Source organism: Microcaecilia unicolor, chromosome 3 (genome assembly GCF_901765095.1).
Source record: "Microcaecilia unicolor chromosome 3, aMicUni1.1, whole genome shotgun sequence".
Classification (NCBI taxonomy): domain Eukaryota; kingdom Metazoa; phylum Chordata; class Amphibia; order Gymnophiona; family Siphonopidae; genus Microcaecilia; species Microcaecilia unicolor.
In genome coordinates, this window is record NC_044033.1 from 233,205,172 (window position 1) to 233,232,220 (window position 27,049).

At 45.0% G+C, this 27,049-nt stretch overlaps 1 protein-coding gene across 4 annotated transcripts in view; it reads left to right on the top strand.

The window, feature by feature from the left end:
- LOC115466373 (deleted in malignant brain tumors 1 protein-like) overlaps positions 1-27,049 on the top strand; it is a 278,988-nt gene that overhangs the window by 68,107 nt on the left and 183,832 nt on the right. For 3 of the 4 annotated variants that reach the window (XM_030197563.1, XM_030197566.1, XM_030197564.1), the window contains 2 exons: positions 16,357-16,662; positions 19,631-19,942. In XM_030197563.1, coding sequence (XP_030053423.1) covers positions 16,357-16,662; positions 19,631-19,942 — 618 coding nt within the window. The remainder of the gene's footprint in view (positions 1-16,356; positions 16,663-19,630; positions 19,943-27,049) is intronic. The other variant, XM_030197565.1, reaches the window with a different exon arrangement.

The following is a 27,049-nucleotide window of genomic DNA, read 5'->3' on the forward strand; positions in this document are numbered from 1 at the left end:
TGCCATCCTGCATCTCCTCTGTTTCTATCACCTGCAATCCAGTATCTTCTCTCTCTCTCTCCCACCACCATCTAGCATTATCTCTCATCTTTCTATCCCACCTGTCATCTTGCATCCCCTCTCGTCTCTCTTTCTCATCCCCCCCCACCGCCAGCTAGCATCCCTTCTTGTCTCTCTGCCCCTACCACCATAAAGTATCTCGTCTCTGTCTCTTTCCCTTACCCCGCAAAGCAAACACCCACAGAAGGTGAACTCTCCACAGGAAAACCAATGAAAGGCAAAACACACAGTGGATCCAAAAAAGTCCTCTCACAATGACTCATTGGGTTGAAAAAAATCATACAATTGAACATTTAAGATTTTTTGTATTCAAAAAAATATCTATGTCCTGGAGAGGTGGTAATATGGATGAGAAACTGCTAAGGGAAGAACAGAGAACTATATATACATTAGGTACAGCCACACCGCATGGACTCAATATGGACATGGATTTCAGTCCTTTTTTATGATCATCCTTGTTATTTTCATTTTTGCTTTTATTTTTATTTTTGTTCAGTGTTCCCAGTCGCCTGTCTTTTTTCTATTACACATTTTTTGGTTTTTCATATTCTTTTTTTCCATTTCCATTATTATTATTTTGTTCCATTGTTTTGGTGTAGTGTCATCATTCAGGATTACTACCATTTTTTATTTTTATTTTTATAGCATATACATTGTATACGAGGACCTATATATATGTTTAAAAAAAATTTTTTTACAAAATTATTTGTCCATGTCGAACAATTGAATCGCTATTTTGATTTTTTACCTTTTATTTTTCATTTGTATTCTGTAGTTAGCTGGAACCACATATGGGATCACATGGTTTATATAGTCCAATCTCTTGTTTTATTGTTGTTAGATTCCACCTATAGCTTTATGTGCGCCCCATTGTATTCACTAACCCTTTTAGCAGTGGAGTCTCTTATATCGATCATACCATTAAGTATCGACCCCACCACTCGCATGTGCTATATCTCCTTAGTAATGGTTCGTTCCAATCACAGGGGAAGTGATGTCATCTTTACTTCCGGTATAAATCCTTCCCTTGAAGGCAGTGTTGCCAGGTGGGCGGTTTTACCGCCCAATTGGGCGGTTTTCCGCGACCCGCCGCGGGAAATTTTTGCCCGCGGCGGGTTGCGGTTTTTTGGGCTGGTTTTTGTGCTTCGGGCGGTTTTTTCGGCCGCGGGGGGGCGGGGTTAGTGACGTTTTTGGGTGGGGTTAATGACGTGGGAGGCGGGGCCGATGACGTGGGAGGCGGGGCCGATGACGTGGGAGGCGGGGCCGATGACGTGGGAGGCGGGGCCGATGACGGGGAGGCGGGGCCGATGACGGGGAGGCGGGGCCGATGATGTAAGAGGCGGGGCCGATGACGGGGAGGCGGGGCCGGTGACGTGGGAGGCGGGGCCGGTGACGGCGGGGGCGGGGTTTATGACGGCGGGGGCGGGGGTGATGACGCGGGGGTGGGGGTGTCAGGGGCGGGGTTTGTGTTTGGGCGGTTTTTGGGCTGTTTTTTGGGCTCCAGTGGGCTGGAAAAAAATTTTCCACCTGGCAACCCTGCTTGAAGGTGGTTTCATGTTTTGCCATACATTTCGTTTCACAAAGCAGCACAGCGTTTTCTTGTGTACGGTAAGCATTTTAATTGGTTTTTTCATTAGTCCTGTTAGCTTTTATTTAACCAGTGCTAATTCAATGCAGTTATAGCGGTTTGCATTGTGCCTCACACAAACGAATTTGCTTCCCAGTACTCAGCAGTCATTTAGGCGCTTTTATGGCTTGTTCTTGTGCAATGCCGATAGCTATGCAGTCTGTTTTAGTAGTTTATAGCATGCCCCACACCGACTATTCCATTCATTTTCATTGTTATATATTTTATCTGCAATAATCCCCCCCTTTTTTTATTTATACCTAGGGGAGCTACGTCAGTATTCCCTTGGGCACAGTTTTAGATATTTTTAGATGTTAATATACATTTTTAGACTCATTCTTTTCAATATTCCGTGTTGATAGTATTGTTTCATATTGTCTTCATATGCTCTCATATGTATTAACGGGTTCTTGTGTATGATAAGCATTTTTATCGATTTCTCCTCTGCCTTTCCAACTTTCATTAAGTCTTCACTTAAACTAGTGCTGATTTAGTGCAGTTATTGAGTTTAGCATGGTGCCTAACAGAAACTAGCGTACTTTTCAGTACTCAGCATTAACTTTGGCGCTTTCATGGCTCGATCGCATTGTATTGCTGATAGCTATGCTGGCTGCTGTAATAGCTTATAGCATGCCCCACACCCATTATTTTTTCTTATTTATTTTTTCTCATTTTGATTGGCATTTACCTTTTATTTGTAATTTTGCCTCCTTTTTGATTTACACTGAGGATATTTATGTCATCATTCCTGTGGGCACAGCTTTATTTATCTTTACATGCCAATATACTTTTGCTGACTCTTATTTTATATTTTTCATGGTGACAGTATCGTCTAAACATGGCCTTCAGGTGTACTCTGCCAGCATGTTATGTGGTTCTTTTTGCACTTTTGCAAAGGTAATATTATCTTTCAGTTAGGTGGTTCCCCTATGTTATGGTTCATTTTTCTTAGTAGTTTATGGTCTTCTTTTTTAATATATGCTATTTTTCACAGTAATATCAGGTAATTCTTTTTTCTGTTTCTCCCATCCTTATCATTTTATGGTTCACCACCTTTGACATTTGCTGATTCATTTGGCAGCCGTGCCTTGTTTTCATTTTCATTTTTTTATTTTTATTTTCATACCCATGTGGTCTTCTTCATTATTCTCCATCATCAATACATTTTTTTGGGGATCCCTGTCCATATATTCTATGTTTCACTTTTTTTAGTATCATTTCATTTTGTTGTATATGTATGTAAGGAGAGGATGTAGTGATTTATGCCTTCGTTTACATATTTATTATAGATATCGTTGTTAGCAGCTTTAGTGCTATTTTTTTCATCTGATCTACAAGGTACTTTTTTCTACAGATAATACTAGGTATGTCCTCTATATTTATACTTTATTATGTTGTGTATTTTATTCCATGCCTTGTCCTCATTATCTCTATGTGGTATAATTTCATATCTTTATATAATTCAATATTCTTTATTCCTTTAAAGTCATATACTCTTATATTTTTATCATATTTTTTATTATATATATTTTGCATCTTTCATTCTGATGTTTTATTTGTCTAAATTTGTACAAGAAATTATATATGGATGTTCATGTTTTTATTCATGGTTTTAATTATAATTGTATTTTTATGCATGTCTTTGTATATTATATTATTTTATAGACCCCTGACGCAGGCCTCACGGCCGAAACACGTCACGTGTCGGGTCATTTCTGCTACTGTCAATAAAGACCTTGTTCAGGAAGACACTCATTGTGAGAGGACTTTTTTGGATCCACTGTGTGTTTTGTCTTTCCCTTACCCCACCATCATTGCCCCTTTTCTCCCCTCATGCAGTATTGCTTCTGCCACTCTCACCTCATCTCTGTCTCTCCCTGCAACCAACATCTCCTCTACGTTTCTCCACATACCCCATACCCCTATCATCCAGCAATGCCTGTTTGTCTCTCTCCCCCAGCATGTAGCAATGCCCATTGTCTCTCTCTCCCTTCTACTCTCCACACTATTCATCATCGTTCCTACCTATCTCTCTTTCCATCATCCAGCATTGCCCCTATTTCCATCTCACTCCCTCCTATGCAGAATTTCCTCTATCCACTGTCTCAGATACTCTCCAGCTCATAGCCTCTGTCTCTCCCCCACTTTTATCCAGTATTGCACCACACTTTCTCTATCTCCCCCACTCCCGCTCATCCAGTCATGCTTCTTTTCATTTTCCCTCCCCACCTATTCACTGCCACCCTGCAGCACAGTTTCATTCTTCCTTCTTGTACCTCTGCCGCGCTAATAAGCAATGATAGAAGAGCGCAGGACCAGACTCTCTACAGCGCCGCTAGCGCTAATGCTTCCTGTGATGGTTCTACCTCTTCCGATGTAAACTTCCGGGACTGGCATAAGAAGCGCTAGCGGTGCTGCAGAGAGCTGGGTCCTGGGCTTTTCTACCACTGTTTATGAGCGCAGGTCCGGTAACAGCAGCGCAGTGGGAGGGAGCCAAACTGTTGCAGAACAGGGGTGGATGGGAGGAGAGAGGCAGTGGGTCCAGCAGGCAGGGAAGGTCGTGGTTCAGGTTCCTCCCCAAGCCTCTTATATAGGGTGCCTATGTCGAAAGCTGCCATTGCACATTGGCTTAAGGAAGCCATTACTTCGGCGTATATCCTAGCGTGTCATTCCCCTACGGCAGGGCTCCATGCTCATTCGACCAAGCCTCAAGCTACCTCTTGGGCGGAAATAGGGGTCCTGTTGTTGGAGGAGATTTGCAGGACAGCAACGTGGGTGTTGTTGCATTCCTTTTCAATGCATTACAGAATTGATGTAGCGGCGCATGCAGATGTGCGATTTGGAGCGGCTGTGTTGTCGCAGGAAGCGGCGGCTTCCCACCCTATGTAGGGAGTGCTTTGGTTCATCCCACTGGTTTCTGGATTCATCTGCTGCTGACGCTATGGATGGTAAAATTATGCCTTATCTGATCATTTTCTTTCCTTTAGTTGCAGCAGATAAATCTAGGATCAGACCCGGATTCTTTTCCTCAAATTTGTTCCTATACGGCTTTCGTTACCGGGAATGGTCATGTGGTTTTCCTTTCAGATTGTAATTCCCATATGAAAAAAAAAATAAATAAATTTGGTTTTAGTTGCTACGGTTGAGGTACAGTATTGCTGTGCGGGCCATGCTATGGTGGTTCACTATTTGTGAGGAAGTTTTCAGTTTTGTCATTTATTGACTTGCTACTGCTTTGTGATGAGGCATACACTAAATGGTTTAGGGGCTGGCAGTCTGGTATGGTTCCCTTCAATTTAGTTCTCTATCTCCACCTGCTGGCAGACTGATACAACTCACTGGTTTCTGGATTAATCTGCTGCGGCTAAAGGAAAGAAAATTATCAGGTAAGTCATTATTCTACCTTTTTGGACATTGGGAGCGGGACTTTCCAATTCAAAACTGTACCTTATTTCGAACCACATGTATTGCAACTTAACATCTGTTGTCATAGGCAACCTAGATAAGAGGTTTGGGGTGGCTAAGCCTCTCCAGTCACAACCATGACTTTCCCTGCCTCCTGGACCCCCTGCCTTCCCGGTATTGCTTCTTTCTCTGTTCCCCTTCCATTTTGTATTGCTCCTTTCTCCCCTACCCTGTCTGCCTGCCCCATGCTGCATCTTTGATTTCTGCCTCCTGCTGCCATCTCCAATAGCCCGTGATAGTAAATACTAAAGATACACAAGTCCACTGCTTTCTGTGCACTGCTGTTGCAACTTCCTCTGCCAGTCCCACCTCTTCTGAAATAAACTTCCTCTTTTGGAGGAGGCAGGGTTGGCAGGAAAAGCAGCAGCAATGAGCAACGGTCTTTGTGGCAAGGAAATCAATGGTGCAGTAAGCAGGCAGGGTAGGGGAGAGGGGCAATACTGAATGACAGAGATAAGAAATGGGCAATACTGAATGGGAGGCAGGAGAGAGAGAGAGAAAGAAGGGCAATGTGGGGGGGGGGGGGGGGGAAGAAAGACAGGTCAATGCTGGGGAGGGGAATAGATGGGGCAATACTAGATGGGATGGGGAAGAGAGATAGGGGCAATGTTGGATAGGGGGAAGAGAGAGAGAGACACACAGGGAGAATACTTTATGATGGGGAGACTCGGGGCAATGCTGGATGTCAGATAGAGAGAGAGAGTGAGAGAGAGACAATGCTTGGGAAAGAGAAGGATGCAATCATGAAGTGGGAGAGAGAAATGGGGCAGTGCTGGATGGGGGGATGTGAGAGAGACAAGAGCAATGCTGAATAGTGTAGAGGAATGAGAGAGAGGGGGGGCAATGCTGAATATTAGTGGAATATATCTAGACAGGTGGACATTGCTGGATGGTGGGGGCAAGGAGTGAGAAATGGATATAAGATTCTGGATAGCAGGGGATAGAGAAAGAGAAGATGCTGAATGGCAGGGGTGAGGGAAGACAGGAGATGTGGGATGGGAGAGTGGAGGAGAAGGAGAGGAAAGTGTAAGTGAAAGATGGTGAATTAAGAGGAAGGAAAATGGAAGGACCATGATGAGGGAAAGAAATGGAAAGCTTAGGTAGATACAGTATAAAGAGGAAGATCAAAGAGTGGATAATAAGATTGAATTAAATCTGAATTGAAAAAAGTTGAAAGGAACAGATCAGTGTTGGAGCTGGATGCAATGGAGGAACAACAAACAGTTTGAAATGTCTATATGCGAATGCCAGGAGCCTAAGAAATAAGATGGGAGAGTTAGAATATATTGCACTAAATGAAAAATTAGATATAATAGGCATCTCTGAGACCTGGTGGAAGGAAGATAACCAGTGGGACACTGTCATACCGGGGCACAAATTATATCGTAGTGATAGGGTGGTTCGAATTGGTGGAGGGGTATTTTATTTATTTTTAGTTATATATATATTTTTTGTTACATTTGTACCCCGCACTTTCCCACTCATGGCAGGCTCAATGCAGCTTACATGGGGCAATGGAGGGTTAAGTGACTTGCCCAGAGTCACAAAGAGCTATGCCTGAAGTGGGAATTGAATTCAGTTCCTCAGTTCCCCAGGACCAGAGTCCACCACCCTAACCACTAGGCCACTCCTCTACTCCTGTATATCACTGTATATTAACGATAGCCTTGAATCAAATAGATTGAAAATTCTGCAGGAAACAACACTTCTTGAAATCATTGTGGATTGAAGTTCCATGTGAAAGAGGGAAAAGTATAGTGATAGGAGTGTACTATCGTCCACCTGGCCAGGATGAACAGACGGATGCAGAAATGTTAAAGGAAATTAGGGACGCAAACAAACTGGGCAACACGATAATAATGGGTGATTTCAATTACCCCGATATTGACTGGGTAAATGTAACATCGGGGCATGCTAGGGAGGTAAAATTCCTTGATGAAATCAAGGACAGCTTTATGGAGCAGCTGGTACAGGAGCCAACAAGAGAGAAGGAAAAATTCTAGACCTAGTCCTTAGTGGAGCGCATGATCTGGTGCGGGAGGTAATGGTGCTGGGGCCGCTTGATAACAGTGATCATAATATGATCGGATTTGATATTAGCTTTGAAGTAAGTATACAAAGGAAATCAAATACGTTAGCGTTTAACTTTAAAAAAGGAGACTATGATAAAATGAGAAGAATGGTGAAAAAAAACTTAGAGGCGCGACTGCGAGGGTCAAAAATGTACATCAGGCGTGGATGCTGTTCAAAAACACCATCCTGGAAGCCCAGGCCAAATATATTCCGCGTATTAAAAAAGGAGGACAGAAGACCAAACACACAGCCAGCGTGGTTAAAAAGTGAGGTGAAGGAAGCTATTAGAGCTAAAAGAAAATCCTTCAGAAAATGGAAGAAGGAACTGACTGAAAATAATAAGAAACAGCTTAAGGAATGTCAAGTCAAATGCAAAGCGCTGATAAGGAAGGTTAAGAGGGACTTCGAAAAAAAGATTGCGTTGGAGACAAAAACATATAGAGGGGCATAATCGAATGAAAACGTCTATCTCCATGGGCGTTTATCTACAAGAACGGGTCCGTGAAGGGGCGGACCGAACCGTATTTTCGCAAAAAATAGACGTCCATGTTTTATTCGACAATTTGTGAGCTGGACGTTTTTGTTTTTCAGCGATAATGGAAAATGAAAGCGCCCAGCTCAAAAACGAATAAATCCAAGGCATTTGTTCGTGGGAGGGGCCAGGATTCGTAGTGCACTGGTCCCCCTCACATGCCAGGACACCAACCGGGCACCCTAGGGGGCACTTTTACACAAAAAAAAAAAAGGTAAAAGAGCTCCCAGGTGCATAGCACCCTTCCCTTGTGTGTTGAGCCCCCCAAATCCCCCTCAAAACCCACTGCCCACAAGTCTACACCATTATTATAGCCCTAAGGGGTGAAGGGGGGCACCTACATGTGGGTACAGTGGGTTTGGGGGGGTTGGATGACTAATAAGCATTAAGCAGCACAATTGTAACAGGTAGGGGGGGATGGGCCTGGGTCCACCTGCCTGAAGTCCACTGCACCCCCTAACAACTGCTCCAGGGACCTGCATACTGCTGCCAGGGAGGTGGGTATGACATTTGATGGTGAAAATAAAAAGTTGTGAAACATCATGTTTTTTGTGGTGGGAGGGGGTTAGTGACCACTGGGGAGTCAGGGGAGGTCATCCCCGATTCCCTCCGATGGTCATCTGGTCATTTAGAGCACTTTTTTGGGACCTGTTCGTGTGAAAAAAGGGTCCAACAAAAGTGTCCTAATGTTCGCTACAAACGCCTTTATTTTTTCGATTATCGCCCTAACGCGTACATCTCTCCTCGGTCGATAACCACGCCCCAGTTCCACCTTCGCCACACCTCTGACACGCCCCCATCAACTTTGTCCGCATCCGCGACGGAGTGCAGTTGAAAACGTCCAAAATCGGCTTTCGATTATACTGATTTATTCGTTTTTGTGAGATAAACGTCTATCTCCAGATTTGGGTCGACATCTAGGCGTTTTTCTCTTTCGATTATAAGGTGGATAGTAATTTTTTTTTTAGGTATATTAAAAGCAGGTAGCCGGCAAAAGAATCGGTTGGACCGCTAGATGACCGAGGATTAAAAGGGGCGATCAGGGAAGACAAAGCCGTAGCGGAGAGATTAAATGAATTCTTTGCTTCGGTCTTCACCGAGGAAGATTTGGGTGGGATACCAGTGCCAGAAATGGTATTCGAAGCTGACAAGTCGGAGAAACTTAATGAATTCTCTGTAAACCTGGAGTATGTAATGGGGCAGTTCTACAAACTGAAGAGTAGCAAATCTTCTGGACCTGATGGTATTCATCCCAGAGTACTGACAGAACTGAAAAATGAGCTTGCGGAGCTATTGTTAGAAATATGTAATTTATCCTTTAAATCGTGCATGGTACCGGAAGATTGGAGGGTGGCCAATTTAACGCTGATTTTTTAAAAAGGTTCCAGAGGATATCCGGGAAATTATAGACCGGTGAGTCTGATGTCGGTGCCAGGCAAAATGGCAGAGACTAACAAAATTACAGAAAATTACAGAGCATATTTATCGATTAACGAGACAAAGTCAACATGGATCTAGTGAAGCGAAATCTTGCCTCACCAATCTACTACATTTCTTTGAAGGGTGTACAAACATGTGGATAAAGGTGAGCTGGTTGATATTGTGTATCTGGATTTTCAGAAGGCGTTTGTGAAAGACTCCAGAGGAAATTGGAGAGTCATGGGATAGGAGGTAGTGTTCTATTGTGGATTAAAAACTGGTTAAAAGAAAACAGAGAGTAGGGTTAAATGATCTGTATTCTCAATGGAGAAGGGTTGTTAGTGTGGTTCCCCAGGGATCTGTGCTGGGATTGCTGCTTTTTAAGATATTATAAAATGACCTAGAGATGGGAGTAACTAGTGAGGTAATTAAATTTGCTGATGACACAAAGTTATTCAAAGTCGTTAAATCGCGGGAGGATTGTGAAAAATTACAAGAGGATCTTACGAGACTGGGCGTCTAAATGGGAGATGACGTTTAATGTGAGCAAGTGCAAAGTGATGCATGTGGGAAAGAGGAACCCAAATTATAGCTATGTCATGCAAGGTTCCACGTTAGGAGTCACGGACCAAGAAAGGGATCTAGGTGTCGTCATTGATGATACGTTGAAACCTTCTGCTCAGTGTGCTGCTGTGGCTAAGAAAGCAAATAGAATGTTAGGTATTAGGAAAGGAATGGAAAACAAAAATGAGGATGTTAGATTGCCTTTGTATCGCTCCATGGTGCGACCACACCTCAAATATTGTGTTCAATTCTGGTCACCGCATCACAAAAAGATATAGTGGAATTAGAAAAGGTGCAGAGAAGGGCGACAAAAATGATAAAGGGGATGGGACGACTTCTCTATGAGGAAAGGCTAAAGCGGCTAGGGCTCTTCAGCTTGGAGAAAAGGCGGCTGAGGGGAGATATGATAGAGGTCTATAAAATAATGAGTGGAGTTGAACGGGTAGATGTGAAGCGTCTGTTTACGCTTTCCGATAAAACTAGGACTAGGGGGCATACGATGAAGCTACAATGTAGTAAATTTAAAACAAATCAGACAAAATGTATCTTCACTCAACTTGTAATTAAACTCTGGAATTTGTTGCCAGAGAATATGGTAAAGGCGGTTAGCTTAGCAGAGTTTACAAAAGGTTTGGACGGCTTCCTAAAGGAAAAGTCCATAGACCGTTATTGAATGGACTTGGGGAAAATCCACTATTTCTGGGATAAGCAGTATAAAATGTTTTGTACTTTTTTGGGGATCTTGCCAGGTATATTGTGACCTGGATTGGCCACTGTTGGAAACAGGATGCTGGGCTTGATGGACCTTTTGTCTTTCCCAGTATGGCAATACTTATGTACTTATATGTACTTATGTACTTATGAGGAGGTTAAGAAAACAGAAAGAGAGTTAAAAAAAAAGACAAGAAAGCAGTAACCAGAGATTGGGACAAATACAGAAAAATAGATGACCACACAGACAACCAAGGTAGCAAATAGAATTTTATTTTTAATTTAGGATGAAGTAATGTAGTAGCCATGTTATGTTCATAAATAAAAATGCAAGAAAAATGGAAAATGAATTGATAACAGTTTTCTAGCTTTCAAAGAACCGATATACTCATATCACCCCTCTCGTCAAGTCGCTTCACTGGCTTCCAATCAGATACCGCTTCTCCTCCTTACTTACAAATGCACTCACTCTGCTGCTCCACCCTACCTCTCTACCCTCATCTCCCCCTACGTTCCTGCCCGTAACCTCCGCTCACATGACAAATCCCTCCTCTCAGTACCCTTCTCCACCATTGCCAATTCCAGGCTCCGCTCATTTTCCCTTGCCTCACCCTATGCCTGGAACAGTCTTCCTGAATCCCTACGCCAAGCCCCCTCCCTACCCATCTTCAAATCCTTGCTTAAAGCTCACTTCTTCAATGCTGCATTCGGAACCTAACCTTTCGAACATATAGGTTGCCCCAATCTGTCTGACCTATATGATTAACTGTACATTTGTCTTTTTAGATTGTAAGCTCTTCGAGCAGGGACCGTCCTTCCATGTTAAACTGTACAGCGCTGCGTAACCCTAGTAGTGCTTTAGAAATGTTAAGTAGTAGTAGTAGTAGCAAAGGCCAAAACCTCCCCCTCCTGATTGGGACAGTATACTGTCCTGACCTAAGCAAGGAGATTTTAGCCTTTGAAAGCTAATCAAAACACTTATTAAAAATAGGTGATACCTTTTATTTGACTTATTTTCCATTCTTGTTTTGTTTGTTAAATTGGAATATGTCCGTTTCTGAGATTTACATCTGCTGGCTTCTTGGGGGTTCAGTTTAATTTTTATCGACATATTTCTATTTTTAGTTTGTGATTACTTATTCTATACTTCTGTTCGTGTGTGAAAAAGGCCAGGAATATCTGTATAGGATTGATCTGTACTAATTCAGCATGTATAGTTTTCCAATAGGTACACTGATGTTCTACTGCCCACTGCAATATGCCCTTTCTTTGGTAGGCTCTTCTTGTGCGACTCTTGGAAGTTAATGTTGTTAGAGTTGGTTTGTTTGTTTGTTTGTGTTTTTTAGTTTGTGACATGGGTTATATGTCACATTCCTTAGCTTCAGCAGCAGATGAATCCAGGAACTGGTGGGATGTATCCGTCTACCAGCAGGTGGAGATAGAGAACACTAAAAGCAGGCATTGACCCTCTGTGTACCGGCCCTACTACCTTCAGTATATTTCTATCTCCAGCAGGTGGTGGACGGAGCTTGCCAGCTCCTGGATTCTCTGCTTAGGGGGCTCCTGGGTGTTCCAGTTGAGCTGGGGTGTGTGGCTGACAGTGCCCACTTTGAAGGCATACTTGTGGTTCAGGTCCCTGCCTTACCCTCTTCTCCCCTTCTCCCAGTCTGCTTACCAGTGTTGCTTGTTCTGTGCTTTCCTGCTTCCTTGGCTCACAGTAAAAAAAAAAAAAAAAGACACACAGACAGAGCACGTTCCCTGACCGGGTGCTGGAGCACTGGGATGCCGTCTTCAGCTCCTCCAGGGATGGGGCTCCACTTCCCTCTCTGCTAGGGTGAGTGTTTTTGATCTTCCTGGATCCGCGCCATTTCACCCCATTCTGGACACTATTGCGTTATGGCAGCTGAGACGGCCAAGCGCTGCTCTCGCTGTGGTAAGCGGCGCAGCGTAGTGGGACTCTGCAGTGCTGGCTGCCTGGAGGACTCGGGGACTGTGAGTCTGCCAGCGCCCTCCGATGGGGTTTCCCACACTTCGCAGCTCGTGATGGGCGCCATTTTGGATTCACCAGAGGAAGCTAATGGCGCGGTTCCTGAGGCAGAGGAACGCAGTGTGCTAGCGAAGAGACTAGCAGCTGGCCGCCAGATGTCACAGGAGTCTTGGGGGTTAGTAGCTACGGATGCTTTGGCCTCTCAGGGACAGGGAGACCCATTTCCCCCGAGTTTATTTTACTGATGCATCTGGCTTTCTTGTTGAAGAGGGCTTCCCCGAGTTCCCTTTGCTCCCCCTGCAGTCGTCGCTCCCTTCAGGTCATCTTGGCCCTTTGGGGGCAGGTACATCTCACTCATTTCCTCCAGACCCACAGTCTTTGAAGCTCAGACGGGTGACTTCCTTGCCTGAAGCGGGCTCCATCGCTTCCCATTCACACCAGCCATCCCTGTTTGAGGGGGCAGGAGGGTCCTCCAGAGGCACACAGAACTCTTCCATTCCTTGCATAGGGGCCGTTTGACCCTGTTTCAAGAAGAGTGGGCCAAAATCACAACAGACCTATGATCAAGCACGGCTATAAGTTGGAGTTTGCGGCACCCATTGGAGATGCCTTTTTGGAGTCCTGCTGCGCTACTGCCATCAAGCGGGCGGCGGTGATCGACACTTTGCGCTCTCTGTTGCAGCTAGGAGCGGTGGTTCCCGTTCCCTGGTCCGAACTTCAAGGAGATCGCTATTCCATCTACTTCGTGGTACCCCGGAAAGGGGGGGGAGTCTTTCCGGCCAGCCCTTGACTTATGGAAAATGAACGAGTCCCTGAGAGTGCGGCACTTCTGCATTAACACACTACATTTGGTTACAGCAGCGGTGCAGCCCAGGCAATTTCTAACTTCATTGGATCTCAAAGAGGCGTACCTCCATATTACAATTTGGCCACCTCATCAGAGATTTTTACGGTTTGCGATCTTAGGCCAGCATTTTCAGTTCCGCGCCTTACCATTTGGGCTGGCCACGGCACCACGCACCTTTTCCAAGGTGATGGTGGTGGTGGCGGCCTTCTTGCGGAAAGAAGAGGTCAGAGTCCATCCTTATCTGTACGATTGGCTTATCCGAGTAGATTCGGAGTTGGAGAGTCGACAAGCCACATCACGGGTTATCGAAGTTCTCCAATCCTTCAGTTGGGTCGTCAATTTCCTGAAGAGCCATCTAATTCCCTCTCAGTCTCTAGAATATTTGGGGGTTTCCTTCGACACGGAACTGGGTTGCGTATTTATTCCCAACAGCAGGCGCCTCAAGTTAAAGTCGCAGATTCTACGATTAATGGGACTTCCTCGCCCTCGAGCTTGGGATTATGTCTAGGTGCTGGGGCTCATCGCAGCCATGTTGGACATCGTGCCGTGGGTGAGGGCTCACATTTGGCCCCTGCAGCATGCCTTACTCAGTCAATGGTCTCCGACATCTCTGGAGTATCCGTGTCAGTTTCCTTGGACTCCAGCAGCCAGAAACAGCATGACTTGGTGGCTATCCGGAATCCATTTCAGGCGGGGAATGCCGCTTGCTTCCCCTCAATGGATCCTAGTGACTACAGATCTACAGATGCCAGTCTTTCGGGATGGGGGGCTCACTGTCTTCACTATTGTGCGCAAGGCCTATGGTCGAGTATGGAGTCCAGTTGTTCCATTAATCATCTGGAGTTGAAGGCCGTTTGTCTAGCCATTTGGCGTTTCACAAGATCCTAGAGGGGCGAGCAGTGCGGGTTCTGTCAGACAATACGATAGCGGTGGCCTACATCAGCCGTCAAGGCGGCACACAGAACAGAGCGTTGGCTTACGAGGTGGCCGTCATTCTGAATTGGGCGGAGCGTCATCTTCTTCTGTTATCGGCAGCCCACATCGCCAGCCTGGACAATGTGTGCGCCGACTTTCTCAGTCACCACGCCCTCGATCCGGCGGAATGGGAATTAGCGACGGAAGCGTTCTGGCAGATTTGCAGCAAGTGGGACACCCCAGGGATCGATCTAATGGCGTCCAGCTCCAGTGCCGAAGTCATCCGATTCTTCAGCAGAAGAAGGGAGCACGGGTCCGCGGGGCTGGATGCCCTGTTGCAGCCGTGGCTGCCATCTACACTTCTGTATATGTTTCCACCGTGGCCCTTGATCGGTCGAGTTCTTCAATGAATTGACCTTCACTCGGGTCTGGTGATTCTGGTGGACCTAGACTGGCTTCGTCATCTGTGGTTTGCAGATTTGTGGTGACTTCTGGTGGGGGATCCATTCCGTCTTCCTCTCCTCCCAGACCTTCTGCATCGGGGACCAGTGGCTATGGAAGATCCTTGCTGTTTTGGTCTTACGGCTTGGCTCTTGAAATGGCAAAGTTAAGGAAGAAAGTGATGAAGTGATAGCTACTTTGTTGAGAGCTCGCAAGCGATCCACAACTACAGCTTATGCTCGGGTCTGGTGTACTTTTGAAGCATGGTGTTCAGCACATGCGTGGTCACCAATGCAGGCTTTGGTTTCCCAGATGTTGGCTTTTTTGCAGAAGGGTCTGCAGAAAGGTCTAGCCTACAATTCTCTTCGAGTGCAAGCGGCAGCACTGGTGTATTTTCGAGGCTGAGTAGTTGGTTTTTCGATTGTGGCTCATCCGGATGTGGTACGCTTCTTGCGTGGAGTGTTGAAGCTTTGTCCTCCGTTGCATAGCCCGTGCCCTTCTTAGAGTTTGCGGCTTGTTTTGTGTGCTTTGCAGTCGGCACCCTTTGAGCCACTTGGTCGGGCTTCATAAAAAGATCTTACCCTTAAGGCATTTTTTTTGCTGGTCCTGGCGTCGGCGCGTAGAGTGTTGGAGATTCAGGCCCTGTCTTGTCGGGATCCCTTCTTGCAGTTTTCAGAATCCGGTGTCACAGTTCGCACAGTGCCCTCATTTCTTCCTAAAGTGGTGTCAGCATTTCATCTGAATCAGCCTCTTTTTCTTCCTTCATTTCGGAAGGAGGACTGCCTGGAGTCTTTTTGGCAGCTGCGCCTTTTGGATGTCCGGCGCGTTCTTTTGCAGTACTTACAGATATCAAATGAGTTTCGGTGCTCTGATCACTTGTCCTATTTTCGGGTCTGCGATGAGGTTTCCCAGCATCTAAGGCCACAGTTGCACACTGGCTAAAGGAAGCAATTGTTTCGGCTTACCTTTTGGCTGGCAAATCTCCGCCGGAGGCTTTGAAAGCGCATTCCACACAGGCACAGGCTTCTTCTTGGGCGGAGACTTGTCTGTTTTCAGTTCTGGACATCTGTCGGGCGGCGACGTGGGCGTCACATTTTTCATTTGCTAAACATTATCGTCTGGATGTTGCGGCATGGGAGGATGCATGCTTTGAAGTGGCGGTGCTCTCTCGGGGAGCTGCAACTTCCCGCCCGGTTTAGGGAGTTTTTGGGTACATCCCACCAGTTCCTGGATTCATCTGCTGCTGAAGCTAAGGAAGGAAAAATGAAGACATACCTGATAATTTTCGTTCCTTTAGTCACAGCAGATGGAATCCAGGATCCCTCCCTGTTGCAGTCTGTGTTCAATTTCAGCAAAATCTGCATTAGATAGTTCTATTGCTTACTCTGTAATGAGTATTGTTCACTCCGGTTGCGTGCGTTTCTTTTATTGTGAGTTAAGTCATGTTCCTATTTCTTTTCTCTGCTTTGGAATTCTTGTTATACTAAAGGTAGGAGGACCAGTACACAGAGGGTCAATGCCTACTTTTAGTGTTCTCTATCTCCACCTGCTGGTAGACGGATACAACCCACCAGTTCCTGGATTCATCTGCTATGACTAAAGGAAAGAAAATTATCAGGTATGTCTTAATTTTTCCATCAAGAGTTCAGTTCATTGTTGCCAACTATGGTTTTGCAGTAATAATAGTAAATTTAATGTGTTTCTTTCTCTTGCAGATGATGATTTACCAAAACCTACAATCAGTTATTTGCCCACAAGCATTAGATTTGAGAAAGGAAGTACTCTGAAGTTAAAATGTGTAATTTCCAAGCTATTTGTCAATAGCACTGTCTATTTTTATAAGCTGAATGATTCAAATCCCATTGGAATGAGCATACTAATGAGAGAAGAGGACACAGCAACCCATGAATTGACAGACTTAGACACTTTCAATGAAGGTGGTTATAGATGCATCTATAAAGTTGATATCATGGGAAAAATCATCAAGTCTCAATTCAGTGATCCTGCATATGTTGTCATTGGCAAGTCATTGATCATTTTCTTAATATATTTTCTTATTAGTTGATAGCATTAGTCTCTGAATCTGAATCCTCCATAAGCATTTATGCACTACACTGGGCAAAGGGTCAAATCCCACTATTAAGGACAAGCTTGAATGTGTATAATGCTGAACCATGGAATCATTTCTTCCAAAGCCAGTAATAGTATTGCAGAGATACACTCTAGAAATTCTTTACCCCATATTTGCTATAAGACTGGATCATAACAATTATTTTCCTTATGGTCAGCCATTGAAATGCTGCTTCTTAATATATCCCAATATCTGAACAGTAATGGGAGGTAGACAAAGAGATGATGCATTTACAGATCCCTTAGCATAAAAAATAACAAATACCATACTAAGTCAGACCAATGGAAGTACCCAGAAGATCTTAGTGGAGCGATCTTTTTCCCCTATTACTCCCAAAAATAAGAGCTGGCAATCCCCATGTGTGTCTGGCTAATAATTATTGATATACCTGTTCTATAGAAACTTGTCCACTGAAATTCCAATTTTTCATTCCATCTGGGTACCTTTCTGGAAAAAGGTAAATCGTAGAGTACACCAGGAATCTGTGCTAGAACCAGTGTTTAATTTATTCATTAACCCTTTAGTGTCCAATATTCCCGTAATAAGCCATATGGGAACAGATTGATGGGAACACTAAAGGGTTAATGATCTGCAAAAAGGGGCAACAAGTGAGGTGATCAAATTAGCAGATGTCACAAAAATATTAAAAGTAGTTAAAACACAAGCAGACAATGAGGAAGAAATATCTCACAAGCTGGCATATATTTTTTCAAATTGAATGCTGCTATTTGTCTCTTTATTTTAACTGTGATTTGATTGTTTTAACATAAACAGCCAGTGCAGTTGTGAGAAAAATATTACACAGGCACAATTAGATTATTTAAACAAATTAAGGGCCCTTTTACTAAGCTGCATTAAGCGCCAGTGCAGGATTAATGCAAGAAAAATGGCCTAATGCAGGCCATGCTAAAGCATTAAGTTTTGCTAGTTGCTTGCACTTGGCATGCAGCATTTACTTATTTATTGGAGGTTGTGTCGGGGTGCAGAATGGGTGGGGAAGGGCTATTCAGCTAGTTAGTGTGCTGAATAACGCTGACTTTAACGGAGGAGCCCTTCGTACCTCCTATATAGAAGGCAGTAAGTGCTTCTGTGTTGTTGTTTTTTTTAAATGGCCACACAATAATGCTCAAAAACCCTGGATGTTGTAACTTCAACAATAAAGCTTTCCAACTTAGCTCTTTACAATTTTCAACAATAAAGCTTTTCAACTTAGCTTTTTTTAAAGTGTGGTCTTGAACTTCACGTCTACACCGTAGACATTGGCTGTGAACGTTGGTTGTGATCTACGGCGGCCAGCGTTTCGAGTCCTCTCTGCATCAGGATCCCACGCCAAATTATCTGAAAAATCAAAAGTATATTTCAGTGAAGATCACCAATAGGATTAAATCCTCACAACACCATGCTCCCCCATTGCACTAAGGGAGGACCGACCCACAGAGTTATTTGTGGGACACAGAAAGTGTAATGCTTGCACTATGTGTGAATTAATGACTGAAACAAATGTTTTCACACACCCCTTAACTAAAGACACTTTTAGTTTGAAGATCAACACCACCTGCATGTCAAAGTTTGTAATCTGTTTAACGTGTCCCTGCAACAAGATTTATGTCGGACAGACATCCAGAACCTTGTTTGTCAGACTAATTGAGCATAAAAGTGCGATCAACACCATTAAAAGCACCTCTGCCTTAGCTCTACACTGCCAGGAGTTTCAACATCAGTTTCAGAGCTTACGTTGTCTAGTATTGCAACAGGTCTTCAGACCCAATAATGCTTTAAAACAACAAGCCTTACTACGGAATGAACAAAAGTGGATTTTTAAACTTAAAGCTTCAGTGCCCAATGGGCTCAATTCAAGACTTGAATTGTTCATTTTTTGTGAGGTTGCCAGTATTTTAGCATCTATATGGTACCGTATACAGGAGGGGCGTATACTTCATTACGTATGACGTATGTTGTTCTATTTAAACCGGCCATTTTCTAAGATGGGCATCTTTTTCGCGACCACCAGCAATACTGAGCGGACGTAGGCACGGTTTTGTGAGGATTTAATCCTATTGGTGATCTTCATTGAAATATACTTTTGATTTTTCAGATAGTTTGGTGTGTGATCCTGATGCAGAGAGGATTCGAAACACTGGCCACCATAGATCACAGCCAACGTTCACAGCCAATGTCTACAGTCTAGACGTGAAGTTCAAGACCACATTTTTAAAAAAAGCTAAGTTGAAAAGCTTTATTTTTGAAAATTGTAAAGAGCTAAGTTGGAAAGCTTTATTGTTGAAGTTACAACATCCGGGGTTTTTGAGCTGATGATGAGGAAGTCCAACTCTGATTAAAGCAACGAGTTTGCATATATGAGGAGTTTCTCTAGGCTTTTCCCCGAATAACACACACTTGTGCCACAGTATATGCCAACCCTGATATTTTTCTTTAAATCATTAGAATTTGTACAGTGGTCGAACCCTGAGAATAATTTTGAATCCACACAATAATGCTAACATTAGCACACAGCCAGAAATTCAACAAATAGAAAAATGCCAATGTTATGGCCGTGATAGAAATAGGTTTAGCATGCAGGAAGTCCCATGTTAGGACACACTGAGCCCATTTACTAGCGCAGCTTTGTGAAAGGGCCCCTAAGCAAACCTATGCCAAAAAAAAAAAGAAAATGTTTAAATTAATTCTCAGATAACACTCAACTTTTCTGGCCCACATAATCTGTCTCTACATTTTTGGTTAGACTGTATCTTAAAGAACTGAATCCACCCATTCCAATCCTCACTGTGATTGATTATACATTTCATTAATAGCAATCACTACAATACAATAGAAAAAAAACATTTAACTCTTTTCAGATCTGTTCCCCATTAGGTTGGTGAATGGTTCCAATCGCTGTGCTGGAAGGCTGGAAGTATTCCAAAACAATCGGTGGGGAACTGTGTGTAAAGATAACTGGAGTAAAAATGAGGCTGAAGTAGTATGTCGGCAGCTTGGTTGTGGGCTTCCTCTGCTACAAATGACAACTGATTTTGGGGAAGGATCTGATCCAATCTGGTTGGACAATGTGGAATGCAGTGAAATGGAGATACATCTGGCAAAGTGCAAAGCCAATGCATGGGGTTTTCACAACTGTCATCACCATGAAGATGTTGGCATTGTTTGCTCAGGTAGTATTAATATAATCTCTAAATTGTTTAAGCATTTATGTCACGGTCTACCTCTGGTTTAGCTTATTCCTGGTTTTGTTCTTATTCACACAATTGCACATTTTGGCCCCATTCTATTTATTAATGTAGCTAGCTCCTCTTTCTCCGAGGACAAGCAGGCTTACCATTCTTACAAGTGGGTAGACGATCCGTTGTCGCCCGGGATTCGGCATATTAGCCAGCATAGAAAAAACTTTGAGAGCTGTCTGGGCGCGAGCTGCATCCCACGGTGTATGCACGGAGCGCCTTCCTACCCTGCAGCACATCCGCTTGTCTTCAGTTTTTTTCTTTCCACGTGAGGAAGTGGCTGTGTACCTACGTTGCTCCTCACATGCCCGGGAAGAGCCTTACCGCTTTTTCAGTGCCTTTTTTTTCTCTTCTTTTTTCTTTTGTTCCTCATTTAAAAAAAAAAAAGTTTTCCTTTATTCTATTAGTTTTGTTTTCAGCTGCGTTTAAGTTTCCTTTGTTTTTTCATCGTGGGCCCCCATTTAGGCCTGCTCAGCCAGATTTTTCCCTCTTTTGTGTCTTTCCCTCTTTTGTGTCTTTTCCTCTTTTTCAGGCACAATCAAGACTTCTGATTTTGCCGGAGCCATTTTCCCTTCCATGTCATCGAAGACTCCCAGTGGCTTCAAGCGTTGCTCCTAATGCAATCGGACCATCTCTGGTATTGATACACATTCTTGGTGTATTCAGTGCCTCAGGCCTGACTATAGCCCGGCAAATTGTGTCTTTTGCCTTCGTATGAAGAAAAGGACACAAATTTCCCGAGAAGCTCAACGAGAATAACTTTTTGGACCTTGGTCCAGTTCTTTGACGTCAGCATCGACATCAAGGCCAGTGATGTCGACATTGAAGGAAGCGTCGGGAGTCGAGGTAGGGATGGCTGCTTTGAGACCCCAAAACACTGGGAGCAGCAAGGCATCGAGTGGGTCTCCACCCGCTTCGAGGCCTCCTGCTATGCAGCCCCCCCCCCCCCCCGGGATTGACCATCATCGCATCCTGCTCCCACACCCCAGGTGGTTCAACAACCTGACCCTGCACCAGCCCCCCAGCCTTTAACGATGGCGGCTCTTGACAAGTGTATCCGGGCCTTGCTCCCAGAGCTCTTAGGAGGGATCATACAGTGATGTGCATCGTGGGTGCCTGTGCCTACCATGGCTTCCGCTGCGGCTCTGCCTGGCCCTCAGCCCATGGTGTGGCCTCCGACACCTGTGCAGCCTCTGGCAGTGGTGCCCATTGCCACCCAGGCCAGTTCTCCTTCAACGTTGGTGGAGGAAGCTTCGCTGGAGTCAAGGTGGCAGCTGACGCCTCAACACCCTTCTTGAGGACATAGATTCTCCATATTGAGGTGGGCTCAGTCTAGGACATCCCTGAGGGAAGTGCTGTCCGATACTAAAGAGGAACACTCATGGGAATCAGAAGAGGACCCTAGGTACTTCTCTGAGTCCTATGGGATCCCTTCTGAGCCTTCCCCTCCACCTTAGAGGAGACTGTCTCCACCTGAGAGTCTCTCCTTCTCCTCCTCCTTTGTACGGGAGGTGGCAGACACCATTCCTTTCCCCGTAGAAGTGGAAGATGAGCCCAGGGCCAAGATGCTTGAGGTCCTGGACTGCACATCTCCACCTAAGGAGGCAGTGACGGCTCCTCTCCATGAGGTACTCGAGGCAGTCCTTGTATGGAACTGGGCGTCTTCTTTGTCTGTTCCTGTGATCCCCAAGAAAATTGATTCCCAATATTGGATCCATGGGGAACCTGGGTTGGTGAGGTGTCAGTTACTCCACAACTCCATGGTGGCGGATGCTGCTCTCAAAAAAGCCAGGAGTACGAGAGACTATGCCTCGGCTCCCCCAGGCAAAGAATCTAGAACCCTGGACTCTTTTGGGAGGAAAATGTATCAGGCCGCTATGCTCATCGCCCATATCCAGTCATATCAGCTCTTCACGAGCGTTTATTTGCAGAACTCGGTGAGGCAGCAGTCGGTCGATGCGCTCCCTCTGGAGCAGGCCGAGCCTTTTGCCAGTTGGTCAAGCAGCAGAAGGCGTGTCACAAGTTCTTGGCCAGGGACACTTAAGACGCTTTTGACATGACATCCAGGATCTCTGCCCAAGGTATAGCGTGTTTCTGACCTGGAACATTCTGTTCAGCAGAAGTTGGTGGATGTCCCTTGCTGGGGGGATAACCTTTTTGGAGAGAAGGTTGCTGACCAAATCAAGAAGCATACTGATGCTATGTCTTCTCTCTCCCGCCGGGCGTCTTCTGCAACTGCCTCCTCATCTAGGAGGTATTTTGGCAAGTCACAGAGTGCTTCCTATTCCTATTCTAGGCGTAGGTACACTCCTGTGGCCCGCCAGCCTGCTCAGGTTCAACCCCAGCGCTCTCTTTCTCGTCAACAAAGTGCTCCAAAGGCCCCTGCTGCTCCCCAGCAAAAGCAAGGGACGAGCTTTTGACTGGCTCCAGCAGAGCATAGCCGTAGTCAAAGTATCTCTCCCAGATGACTTGCCGGTTGGGGGAGGTTAAAGTTTTTTCACCAAAGGTGGCCTCTCATAATCTCTGATAGGTGAGTTTTTCAAATAGTCTGGCTCGGATACACCCTCAATTTGTTTTCCAAACCTCCAAATTGCCAACTGAGAGCTCATTCTTTCAGCTCTCAGCACAGACAGGTACTTGCAGAGGAATTCTCCACCCTTCTCGAGGCCCATGCAGTTGAACCCGTTCCACTAGGGGCAGAAGGGCACGGATTCTATTCCAGGTACTTCCTTGTGCAGAAAAAGATGGGGGGGGGGGGGGGGAATGCATCCCATCCTAGACCTCAGTGGAGGAGTAGCCTAGTGGTTAGTGCAGCGGACATTGATCCTGGAGAACTGAGTTTGATTCCCACTGCAGCTCCTTGTGACTCTGGGCAAGTCACTTAACCCTCCATTGCCCCAGGTAAAAATATGTACCTGTATATACTATGTAAACCGCTTTGAATGTAGTTGCAAAAACCACAGAAAGCCGGTATATCAAGTCCCATTTCCCTTTCCCTTCCCTAGACCTAAGGGCCCTGAACAAATTCCTAGTCTGAGAAAAGTTCAGGATGGTTTCCCTGGGCACCCTTCTTCCCATGATTTAGGAAAACAATTGGCTATGCTCTCTGGATTTGAAGGATGCATATTCACACATCCCGATACTTTCAGCCCACCGGAAGTATCTTAGATTTCAGCTGGGAACACATCACTTTCAGTACCGCTTGTTGCCCTTTGGCCTCGCGTTGGCTCTCAGGGTCTTTACCAAGTGTCTAGTGGTAGTCGCAGCATTGCTACGCAGACTGGGAGTGCATTTGTTCCCTTATCTCGGCGATTGGCTTTTGAAGAGCACCTCGGAGGACAGTGCTCGGGAGTCCAGGCGGATGACTGTTCAGGTGCTGGAGCTACTACAAAGTAACAAAGTAAATGACGGCAGATAAAGACCTGTACAGTCCATCCAGTCTGCCCAACAAGATAAACTCATTGTACATGGTATGTGATACTTTATACCCAAGTTTGATTTGTCCTTGCTATTCTCAGGGCACAGACTGTAGAAGTCTGCCCAGCACTGTTCTTGTACTAAGTTCTGAAGCTAACGTTGAAACCTCTTAAAATGTACACTCCAACCCATCCATATCTATTCAGTCACGATTAGGGTGTAGACCATAAAAGTCTGCCCAGCACTGGTTTTGCTTCCCAATTACCGGTGTCATCACCTAATCTCCGCTAAGATTTTGTGGATTCATTCCTTCTAAACAGGATTCCTTTGTGTTTATCCCACACATGTTTGAATTCCATTACTGTTTTCATCTCCACCACCTCCCGCGGGAGGGCATTCCACATATCCACCTCCCTCTCTGTGAAAAAATACTTCCTGACATTGCTCCTGAGTCTGCCCTCCTTTCAACCTCAATTTATGTCCTTAGTTCTACCGCCTTCCTGTCTCCGGAAAAGGTTTGCGGATTAACACCTTTCAAATAGTTGAATATCTGTACCATGTCACCCCTGTTTCTCCTTTTCACCAAGGTATACATGCTCAGGTCAGCAAGTTTCTCCTCGTATGGTTTGCGATGCAAATCCCATACCGTTTTTGTAGCTTTTCTTTGCACCACTTCCCAGTGACGTAGCCAGACTGACAATTTTGGGTGGGTCTGAACCCAAAGTGGGTGGGCACAAAATTTTCTCTCTACCCCCCCCCCCCCCAGCAAAATTTAGTCACACTCAGATGCATTTGTCACACAGGTACTGCTGCTTTTTAGTGCATCCGATTTCAGACAATTTATTTAATAGCCTAATCCTTTTCAGTGAGCTTTCAGAGGCCAAAACCTCCTGCCTCAGGTCAGTATAATGCTGTTACGGTATCCTCTCCTGACCTAAGGAAGGAAGTATTGGTCTCTGAAACTTTATTAACACCATATTACTTTATCCTAAATTAAAAATAAAATTATTTTCTTTACCTTTGTTGTATGGCCATTTACTTTTTCTCATTGTGTTGCTCCCAGTCTCTAGATTCTGATTTCCTTCGTTTTTGCTTAACTCCTCTGCCAGGGTTTCCTGGCCATTTGTCATTTTTCTCTCCTTTTTCTTTGCTTTCTTCAATATTTTTCTGCCTCTCTCTGTGTCCAGATTTAATTCATTCTTACTATCCATTCTTTAATTTCCTTCATCTACTTATGGCTTTTCATCTTTTTCTCACCCTTGTTCTCCCCATGCCCCTTCCTCTTATTCTCCAATCTTTCACTACTCCCCCTTTCCATGCAGCAGCTCTCCTCTTTCTCTCCCCATCCTTCCAGTGTCTCCCCTCTCTCTCCCCATCCTTCCAATAGTCTCCCATCTTTCTTTCTGCATCCTTCCATCGTGTCACCTCTTTCTCCCTACCCTTCCATCCAGCGTCTTCCCTCTTTCTCTCCCCATCCTTCTACCCATCTACCCTCTCCCCTGATCCTTCCATCTATTGTCTCTCTCCCTCCTTCTAACCAGTGTCTATCTCTCTACCCTTTTCTGTTCAGTGTCCTCTCTCCACATCCTTCCAGTCTCTCCCCTTTTTCTCTGCATCCTTTCACCCATCTCCCCTCTTTCTCTGCCATCCTTCCATCTGTTTTCCCTCTTTCTCTCCCCATCCTTCCATTTTCCCTCTTTCTCTGCCATCCTCCCATCTGTTTTCCCTCTTTCTCTCCCCATCCTTCCGTTTCCTTCTTTCTCTGCCATCCTCCCATCTGTTTTCCCTCTTTCTCTCCCCACCCTTCCGTTTTCCCTCTTTCTCTGCCATCCTCCCATCTGTTTTCCCTCTTTCTCTCCCCTTCCTTCCGTTTTCCCTCTTTCTCTGCCATCCTCCCATCTGTTTTCCCTCTTTCTCTCCCCTTCCTTCCGTTTTCCCTCTTTCTCTGCCATCCTCCCATCTGTTTTCCCTCTTTCTCTCCCCATCCTTCCGTTTTCCCTCTTTCTCTGTCATCCTCCCATCTGTTTTCTCTCTTTCTCTCCCCATCCTTCCATTTTCCCTTTTTCTCCCCATCCTGCCATCCATTTTCCCACTCCCGATTCAGGCCCACCAGCCCCAGCTCCCATTGCCGGCCACTGCTGCTTTTCCTGATGAGCAACAGGGCCGGCGCTACAAAAAGAAGAAGCACTCAGCTGACTGAGCTGAGCGCCAATGCAAACGACGACTCGACGAGAAAAAATGTTTTTTAAAAAATGCGGCACCGCAGGCAGCCTCAAAGCATTGGCTGGTGGTTCTGCAGGCTCCTCCCATCTCTTACGTCACTGCCCCTGGAGTGAAGCAGGGGCAGTGACGTAAGAGACAGGCGGAGCCTGCAGAGCCAGCAGCCAATGCTTCGAGGCTGCCTGCGGTGCCGCGTTTTTTTAAAAACATTTTTTCTCATCGAGTCGTCGTTTGCGTTGGCGCTCAGCTCAGTCAGCTGAGCGCTTCTTCTTTTTGTAGCGCCGGCCCTGCTGCTCATCAGGAAAAGCAGCAGTGGCCGGCAATGGGAGCTGGGGCTGGCACGGGCCTGAAGGAAAAGTGGGTGGGCGGGCCAGAGCTGAAATTGGGTGGGCCTGGGCCCACCCAGGCCCACCCATAGCTACGCCCCTGCCACTTCCAGTCTTTTTACATCTTTAGCAAGATATGGCCTCCAAAACTGAACACAATACTCCAAGTGGGGCCTCACCAACAACTTGTAGAGGGGCATCAATACCTCCTTTCTTCTGCTGGTTATACCCCTCTCTATGCAGCCTAGCATCCTTCTGGTCAAGGCTGTCGTCTTGTCGCATTGTTTCTTCACCTTTAGATCCTCAGACACCAAGGTCTCTCTCCTGAGTCAAGCTTACTAATCTCTTCCCTCCTATCTGGTATCTCTCTTTTGGGTTTCTGCACCCCAAGTGCATCACTCTACACTTCTTGACATTAAATTTTAACTCACTACTATGTCTCAGAATACAACAGATTATCCAAAACAAACACCTCACAACTAAAAAATTCTCACAAAATAATATGTGTATAAATGTGCTCAGTCCATACCCATTCCAACCATTATATCCCCAAAGGAATATGTGGCAGTGTCACAGATGGAACCACCATAACACATTAGGTGTTCCGCCTCCTTATATCATGTATGTACATACAAACAGGCCGTACTTGGCTCCCTTAATGATTAACAGTTCAAAATTGTTGAATTCAACACTAAGTGCACATGTATACTATGATCTATAATAAATTCAAGTGTCTATATACTCATTTGTACCCATAGTAAACAACATTCAGTATATAAAGCACTAAATGTATGGGACTGCTCAAAATACAGATGACCAACGTATCTTAACATTTAAACATAAGGATATGCATTACATTATATGCTAGATAATACTGCATGTAGCACCACATATACATAGGCAGATAACAATACAATACATCTAAATCTTAATGATTCGAAAAGTTGCATATGAATTTCACTTCCCTTGAGGATATATCGTGCTCGTGCTCGTGCTCAAATTCCATTCATAGTCCATTCACCCTATGCATTCTTACAGGTTCAAATAATGTTTCCCTTTAACTGTGGCCGAGTTTCGC